The 9,279-nt window shown below is 40.5% G+C and overlaps 1 protein-coding gene across 1 annotated transcript in view; it reads right to left on the bottom strand.

Annotated features, from left to right (window-relative positions):
• Positions 1-415: 415 nt before the first annotated feature.
• Positions 416-9,279, bottom strand: part of LOC121891173 (potassium voltage-gated channel subfamily D member 2-like) — an 83,980-nt gene continuing 75,116 nt past the window's right edge. The window contains exons 7-9 of the mRNA XM_042403958.1: positions 5,992-6,087; positions 4,889-5,130; positions 416-1,784 (exon numbers count right to left, since the gene is read on the bottom strand). Of these exons, the coding sequence (XP_042259892.1) occupies positions 1,598-1,784; positions 4,889-5,130; positions 5,992-6,087 (525 nt within the window). The 3' untranslated portion in view covers positions 416-1,597. The remainder of the gene's footprint in view (positions 1,785-4,888; positions 5,131-5,991; positions 6,088-9,279) is intronic.

Raw genomic sequence — 9,279 nt, 5'->3', positions numbered from 1 at the left:
ACTTAGTCAGCTTTTCCTGGATCTTTTCCTGTCTTCAGCAAATTCTTTAGGTGATAATTTTACCTGCTGTTTTCTTTCTTTTTCCACCTTGTTTAACATATGATGAGTTTCTACTTTCAACATATTCTTCTTGTAAGAAATTTTTATGAGCACCTGAGTGACAAAAAATGTCCGTGAGAAGTTTTCAGTGAGATTTCTGTCCTGAATCAGAGCTAATTTAAAGGATTTAGCTGGCGATTTGCTATATTTTTCTTTTGGTCAATAAATCTCATGTTTGGATCCTGAAACTATTAAAAACACGTCAGTGAGTCACACCGAGGTTCCTTTTATCATCACCCAGTGCAGCGGTATGACAACAACGGAGGAATCAGATATATCAGCTTTGATACACACACAATACTTGTTAGTAGATCAGTTCATTGTTGGTTTGGATCCAAACATGAGATTTGATGACAAAAAGAAAAATATAGAAAATCACCAGAATTATACTTTAACCAGAGACAGATGATAAGATGGTTAAACTGCTTTTCTTAAGAGAAAAAGCTCCCAACAACTCCAAAACTATCTTACTTTTCACATCTTATCTTGTTTATTTCACACAGGTAGAAATAAAAAAATGAGACATGCTGATGTTATGAACAGTTAGCTCTGGAAGACTGTTAGCATAACTGCTACTCCTTCAAAAGAGTAAAAGTCTGAGGACATCAAAGACTTTCCAACAGGTCACAGAGGTGTTTTATGTAATAATATAAATGTAATTTTGTCTTTTGCAAGAATATGGGTTAGCAGAGCTTTTCTCTTTAATGCTAACACTTCACAAAATCTGAGGAAAGCTGTGAATCGAGTTAGCATCATTGCTACCTTGTGCTTTTAGTAGTTTAGGATCCTTTTAACTTGTTGTGTAAAGCATCTTTGAGCGCTTTATTAATACAATACTCTTGAATTGATTAACTTAGTTAAGGAAGGTACGATATGTAAATCAAACAGCTTTAGTGTTGTGGACTTTTTCTCTTGATGGAGCGAGGCTAGCAGTTTCCACCTGCTTCCAGTCTTTGTGCTAAGCTAAGTAAAATGCATTTCTGTGCTGATGTCACAGAGAAGCAGAGGCGGATATCCATTTTCTCATCTGACTCTGGATAAGACGGTTACCAAGTGTTGTTCCCAAAATGTCCTTAAACTACAAACTAAAGAATCTATGTTACCTTCAGCTCTCTTTGTATTTTAAGACATCAAATTTGAAGACATACAGGATTGGAAAAATAGCAATATGATATTTAAATGTATCTCAGGAAGAGATCAGTCATCAGCCGAGCTGCTACTATTCTCTCTTCTCCTTCGGCTGCTGGAATAAAAATCCTTTCTGAAGAGAAAAGAGAAAGAAAAAGTAATCCAAGGCGAGGTTAGCTGAGATTTAGTGCGTTCAGAACAATGTTTTCCTCCACCAGAGGTTTGAACTATTCGAGCTGACCCGTCACTTCATCGCGGACACGTCATCCAAACCCGGTGAGTCTGTGGTGGTGCGGGGCCGCCGACCTCTGACCTCTGACCCCGTCATCCTCCAGCCGGGTGGATTGTGTTTCCGTATCGGTTTCCGAGTCTAGAGTGCGGACACTCGGACGATGTTGGCCTGTGAATAGTCGGTGGAGCTCGCTGATTCATCGCCTTCGGGCGTGGTGCCGGGTGGCGTGGGCATGCTGATGACAGCGGCGGTGATGTACGGCTGGTCACAGTTCAGAGGAACTGTCTCCTCAAATTTGGCGTTCAGACTGGAACGACTGGAGCGACTACAGAGAGAGACAGGAGGATGTTTAGAGTCATAAGACACTTCAGATGTGTAAATTTACAAAGAGAAGGAAGTGAAAAGCTCAGGAAAGAAGAAATACTTTTACTAATGAAGGTGTGAAGGTGGAAACCGCCTAAACTGATGAACCCGAACTGAACCAGGACCTAACAACAGTTTTGTTAGTCGTTAACATGAATATTGAACTTTGAAAAATACATTTTGTTTTCTGTGTTCATATTCGTCTCTAAGTCATTGATGACTTGGTAAAATTTTAGGAACTAAAGAACTGATTCTCGTGTGTATAGTGCCACCAAGGGGACATTTATAATAATTTTACATGTTTGCTCATAACTTTTTAATGGTGATACAAGGTTTAGACCAATGTATTCTATTTTTTACCACTCCTCTTAGCCCTGGTTTGTGCATCTCATATATCAGCAAACATTTGGGTCACAGAGATAACATCACCTTCTCTTAGAAGAAAAATAACCAATGATGTTGTAGAAGGTAGAAGGTTGTTTAAAACCACTTCCTGCTGTTTCAAAGGTATTTCCAGAATCCTCAAATACTCTTCAAACCATCTGGATGGAAAAATATTCTGTCTGCTGAATGATAAAAAGATTTTTAACTTGTTTCTCAAGTTGCGACTCTTTTTCCGTCCGACTGCCATCTTCAAGTTAAGTTAAAATCTGAGGTCAGAGTATTTTTCCTTTAATGGTTCTGCAAATACTGTCAGAACAACAGTTTTTTTAAACGATGTTCTCGGTTTTTCAAATAATGCAGGTTAATTATCTTTTAGAGAACAGTAGAGCTGCTCGCTAAATGTTGATTATTTGAATCATCAGTGGAGAAGCCTCTTGGTCGTCTTGTGATTTATCAGTCGAATCACTACTTTGTCTCAAAATGACCAAACTACAAAACTGTGATACAGGCACCAGCTGTAAAACCTGATATATATTTAGACTTTTTTCTCCAATCAACCTTCCTGAATTAATGATTTGTTCATCTAAACCATCAACCTGTCTCTTAGACCCCATCCCAACTAGGTTGCTTAAGGAAGTCTTACCCTCAGTTAGAGCTTCTTTACTAGATATGATCAATCTGTTTTTAGTAACAGGCTATGTACCACAGTCCTTTAAAGTAGCTGTAATTAAACGTTACAGTAAGTCAACTATAGACCTATATCTAACCTTCCATTTCTCTCTAAGATCCTTGAGAAAGCAGTCTCTAATCAGTTATGTGACTTTCTACGTATCAATAGTTTATTTGAGGTTTATTAGAGCGCATGAAATCCACAGAGCGAATCTCATGAAGCAACATGCAAAAGACATAGTTTGCTCCTTTTGTTTTTTATGTAATCCGTTAATAAAAAAGTTTTAATCCTATATCCTGGTGTGTGCTGGAATATTTTTTTTGATTAACTGTATTTGCCCTGCATCAGCTGGCACCCAGGAGAGAGGCACTGCTGTGCACAGAGTATCTTCAGTTTTTTGACTATTCACCTTGTATATGCTTCCTTTAGGTAATATTATTAGGAAACACTGCATGCATTTTCATTGTTATGCAGATGATACCAACTTCTATTTATCAATGAATCCTGATGAAACCAATCAGCTAACTAAACTCCAAGCATTCCTTAAGGACATAAAGACCTGGATGACCTGCAATTTTCTGCTACTAAACTCAGATAAAACTGCAGTAATTGTGCTTTCACCCCCCTCTCCCCCTCCCTTCCTCTTTCTCTCTCAACCCAACCGGTCGAGGCAGACGGCGTCCACCTAGAGTCCAGTTCTTCCTGTTAAAGGGGAGTTTTTCCCTGCCGCCGTCACCAAGTGCCGCTGATGGGGGAATGTTGGGTCTAGACCTGCTCTATGTGAAAAGTGCCCTGAGATAACCTCTGTTGTGATTTGGCACTAAAAGAATAAAATTGACTTGATGGAAACAGGAGCTTTCAGCTCCGGTGGTGAATGTTAGAGAAGTCGACTAAACTGGTTTTGAAGCAGAAGCTGGTAAAAGCTCCTCTACCGTCCGGTGTGATCGACTCCTCGGCTGACATACCAGCACACACACTTTTTACCATGTGGAATAAAATCAGTGGCATTAAAGGTAAAAACTGAGACTTAAGTAGGTTGTTACAGCTGTTTAGTGTGGGGCGACTGTACTGTAAATAATATATTTCTCATAATTGATTCTCATTGTCATTCTGAATCATATTTACACAGCGAACCATCGTATCTGTGAACATATAGAGAGACAGCAGAGTAGCAGCAGAGATGTGACTGACACTCTGCAGCTCACAGACAGCAGTCTGGTCTCCCAGCTGTCCATGTTTAGGAGAAAGTTCCCAGACCTCCCACAGCCTCCCACAGCTGGACATATTCTGGATTCCTGCTCACTGACTCAACACGGGAATACACGGTCACATGATCTCTGCTGGCATGTGTTTATATACAGTATGTCTCTGTGTCCCATACTGCTCACTTCATCACTTTATTTTATAGTGTCCAGTTTTTAATTTCATGTGTTAATGTCAGTCAAGTTAAAGCTGATCCTCCTTTAAATTAAAATGCTGTTCTTTATTTTAAACTGTATGAAACTATTTAGATGCAACTCAGATAAATATATTCAGGAAGAAAACATGACGCCAGAACAGGACCCCTGGTACCTTCTCAAAGACTCCTGGGACTTCTTGACTGACCACTGTAACCTCATCCAGGACTCCTGGAACCTTTTTAAGAATCCCAATGAGCTACTGAAGTATCATTACTCATTAAGGACCCCTTATATCTGTTCAAGACCTACAAACACTTCACAATGATCTTTGATACTTCTTCAAGGGGTCCTGTAACCTCTTTAAGGATTCTTGGGACTTCCTCAGAGATAATTTGAACCACCTTAATGATCTCTAATGACCAAGACCACCTTAAGGATTATTCAAAAATCCTAAAAATCCTAAACAAAATCTAAAACCTCAAGGACTCTCCAAGACCTTTTCAACCTTCACAAGGAACTCTAAACAATCTCTAAAGACCTTTGGGACCTTCTCAAGGACCTCTACACCCCCTTAATAACATCAGTTGTCACATATAAAGTATAAAATCCCACCTGTTGGTCAGCGGCCTCTCTCTGATCTGGATGGTGCTCAGCTCCTGCAGGCTGCCCTGCAGACCCACCGACATGTTAGAGTTCGGGACGTTGAAGCTCTTCCTCTTCCTGCGAGAGCAGCAGGAGGTGAAGCCATGAGGCGAGGAGGAGGAGGAGAGGGAGGAAGAGCGAGACACCTGCTTCACCAGACCCACCTCCCTGCAGCTCGACTCATACGTCTTCTCGTCCACAAAGTCGTGATTCTGAGGCGGAGAGGCAGGATGTTAGAGGCAGAGGTAATAGTGACGCCTTATTTAGATTCAGATTTAGTCTTTTGATGAAAATGTTTATTAGTTTTAGTTCAGTTTTTGTTAGTTTTAGTCAACAAAAACTAAAGTGAATCCAGCAGCTGATGATTCAGAAACTTGTAGATGAATTTAGCCCATAAATCTGTAACATCAGATAACATTACTGACAGAGACAGAACGTTACTGAATGAAGATGCATCTTAATAACGGCAGAGCAGCGGGTTAAACAGCTAAATCAACTTCTGAACAAGAGCTCTTATTGGCTGCTGGAGACTGTTTGACCAATCGGGAGTGTGATTCCACAGATGCTTCACTTTAAAACACTCATTAGTTCATTCATACGTCTTTCATATTGTCACTTAGTTTTTATTCATGGATGAAAAATGTAAAATATTTTGACATAGTTCTTGTTCTCAAGTGACTTTTCATTTAGCTTTAGTCTCATTTTTTATTGTGGAAAAAGGTAACGGGGAATATTTTTTCGTCAAAATGTTGTCTTTGATTTTGACTTTTACAGATCTTCTTTGTGGGTAATCAGTTTTTTTTTCCTGATTTCATGCAGATTTATAAAAAGAAATAATGTGCTCTAATGTAATGTCACCTGGATTTATCTGTTGCCAACGTTTATGTAATCATAGTGTAGTCTGCTGCTAATCAGATTAAAAAGTCAGTTTCACTCTCTTTTTGTTAAAAAGACCAAAGTTGGAATAAACCAGAATGTTCCTTTAATTATGGACATCAAACAGTTTATACAGTTACATTGTACAGTTATACAGTTTTTAAATTTCAGTGTGTTTTGTGTGTTTGTGTTCTCACCGTGGTTTTCTCCAAACAGTGCAGAAGGTGATGATGATGCACCTCAAAGTTGGGGTTGATCTTGCACACCAGCGCCTGTCCTGCCTCCTTGGATGCCTTCAGGGAACAAACATAAATCACATGACCACACAGTGATCCATCATTGGACATGTCACAGCACAAACAAGGACTGTCCCCCAGCGTCCGCGTTAATGTTCTCACCACCTATGGCTACGTTCACATCTGTCCAGTTAGAAAGTGACGGATTGCTCACTGGTTCAAACACAGGCCACAGACTGCCGCCATTCAGCAGCTTCATCGCTGCTTCTCACGGATGTGTTTGTGTTTCTGGTGTTGCATGTCTGTCTGTTTGACTCAAGCCTCATTTGATCCAAGAGAGCCACCGTACTCATGTTGCTCAGGGGTTCAGACTGAATGTGACGCAGGTGGATAGACAGAAGGGCTGAAGACTTAGGGAAGATGGCGGTAGGAGCTCAGATACTTAAAGGAACAATCCACCATTTTAGGGAGTATGCATTTCATCCGTCTTTCCCAGAGTCACATGAGAAGATGGCTACGAGGCATGTTCAGTCTAGCTTAGCACAAAGACTGGAAGTAAAGGGAAACTGCTAAGAAGGAACACGCTGGACCTCCTGGGTCTGCAAGCCAATGGGAAGAGGGTAGGTAAAGTAAGTGAAGCTTACTCCTGTGTACCCTAGAGGAAGGCAAGCACTATACTCATAGGGACACTAAGGGAAGTAATACACCTCACTGAATCCTGGGAATTCTATGGGAAATGATGAACCTCAATCCTAGGTACTTTAAAGAAAGTAACACACCTCACTCCTAGGAATTGTAATGGAAGTAATGATCCTCCCTCAATACTGGAGACCTTAATGAAGTCTGGGTATCTTAAATCCTGAAGATTCTAAAGGAAGTCACAAACCCTCTGACGACCCAAAAGCAAGTCATCTGACTTCTGAAAACCCTAAAGAAGGTGACAAACATTACTCCTGGGGACCCTATACCCTTCCTATTGGCTTGCAGACTAAGGGAACCCTGAAAGGAAGTCTGCAGTTGGACCCTCTTGAAACTCCTAGCCTAACTTAGGACTGTGCCTCGGTTCTTTTCTATTCATGTACACAGTATCTGTCTCTTCCATCTTCTCGTGACTCTGGTTAAGAACTCAAACTAGCTTTTTTCTCAAAACTTTGGACTGTTCCAGACTGTTCAGTTTGTCTAGCTCCACTGTAGCCTCTGCGTCAGATTGACTCTGCCCCGTTCATGCTGCATGGCTGGCTGATTGACATGCAGCTCATCCTTCAATCTCATTCGTCCACACGGTGATGAAATCTAAGACGCGTATTGATTATGTCATGAGCAGCGCAGGCCAGTCAGTCGGCAGCCGAGCCACCGAGCCAATCAAAATGCACATGAATCCAAACAAAACAGAGAGGAAGACAGAAGCTGGGAGGCGAAGGTGGAGGGATGAAGCCTTTGGAGACCCTCAGAAAACACCTGAGGACCAGGTCATGCACAGTTGAGTTAGTGGGGCGGACTAACGAATGAAGAGGTCAATAAACAGTTTCTGTTCTCCACATATGGTGTCAGTTTGAGAGCAAAGATGAGAGATGTGCAGAGATTCTAAGAAAAAGAAAAAAAACAAAGAAGCAGGACTGAGAGTGAGTCAGTGATGCAGCCACAGACAGCAGGGTTAGAAAGAGATGGAAAGAAAGTTCAGCAGTAACAGTTTCCTTTGGCGGAGTTAAAAGTAACATCAGGACAGTGAACCTGCTGGTATTTTTCCATCACAAGGACTTAAAAAAAACTTAAAATCAGGCTGAACAGCAGGATTTTTCTGCCCTCTCTGTTTCATCTGTTGGATGTGGTCAGAAATGTTTTCTGTTCAGCCTGTAACCACATCCAACAGTGACGTCACAGTGTCCTGGAGTACACCTGTACATCACTGCAGCAAGGTGAGAAGTTACACCACTGGAGGGCAGCAAAAACAAGATGTTCAGGGTGTGCTACTTTAGTTCTGAATAACTTGTAACCTAAAACTGAACCTTGCAGAGCAAAGATGGTCGGTTCTGCCTTGCTTTTCCAGCCCTGGTATTTTACAAACCGGGAAGGATCAGATGTATGTAAATAAAAAGGCGAAAAGCTTTAGATGTAAGTCATTGGAATATTAAAAAGTCTTTGGTTTAAAGTTGAAAAAGTCTTCATTGATTTACACAGAGTAGTGACACGGTGGCTAATGCTATGTTGTTGTGTTTGTTGTGGTTGACGTATGATGACAAATCTGCTTAACCGAGCACCTGGAACTTGATTTAATACCCAAAATTTATCTCCCTGAACTTGTGGGAAACAAAAGCAGAACCCGGAACAAGTTCAGTTACGGGTCTCTAAGTCCCAGTAATGGAAAAACTCTAGAAGCAGCTCATAAATGAAAATAATTGTAATAACAAAATTTATTTGTAGCACTTTTCAGAACCAATGTTTAAAAAGTGCTTTAAGCAAAACAGACAATAAAAACAAAAAAAATCAGGAATAAATAAATAATGAGGCAAAAACCAGTAAAACAGACATAACATGATGTCATGAGCAATGTATAAAACAACAAAATGTCAAGCATAGCAGACCCAACGTTTATCAGTAGGCTAACTGATAATAATGTATTTCTAGATGACGGTGTGGTTAGCCAGAGCTAACAGGTCATTCAGAGCCTGGAGGTCCAGATTTTGCTCCTAAACTTGGAAACAGCAGGTAAGAACACAATTTCACCACAAGGTCCATGTAGTAGCTGTTCAAGATGAGATATTCTGTTCTGGAAGTGCTCAATCTATTAATATCTATAATTATATGACAACTGGACAAGTCCATACGCTGAGGGAGATGATATTATGTCATTTAAAGCTCCAGAACAGGTACTAAATGGACCTTATGATGAGATTCTTTTCTCAACAACAAAAACATGAGAAGAAAAGTCTCTTCCAGCCGTCCAGGAAAGAATGTGGAAGAAAACAGCTCCAAAACAGCTTTTACGGTCATAGTAAGAGTCACTAAAAAGAGTGCTTACCATCTGAAGGGTTTATATTTTGAACATTCTTCACATAATTAACTGTTTGAATGCCTGAGTGAGTCACATGTCTGGGTTCATGCTACTTTCAGACTCTGGCTCAGTTGTGGATGAATTCAGCTACTTTTTGTTTGGATTATGGGAACCATAGTGTTTAGAGTTGGAGTGAAACATGCGACTAAAGTTTGGAGCTTGTTGTTTGTTGTTGACTACAGATGGGTAGTAAGTAA

The sequence above is a fragment of the Thunnus maccoyii genome, chromosome 23, assembly GCF_910596095.1.
Source record: "Thunnus maccoyii chromosome 23, fThuMac1.1, whole genome shotgun sequence".
In the NCBI taxonomy this organism is placed as follows: domain Eukaryota; kingdom Metazoa; phylum Chordata; class Actinopteri; order Scombriformes; family Scombridae; genus Thunnus; species Thunnus maccoyii.
Note: the sequence above shows the minus strand (reverse complement) of the source record. Positions and strands in the feature narration are given on the sequence as shown.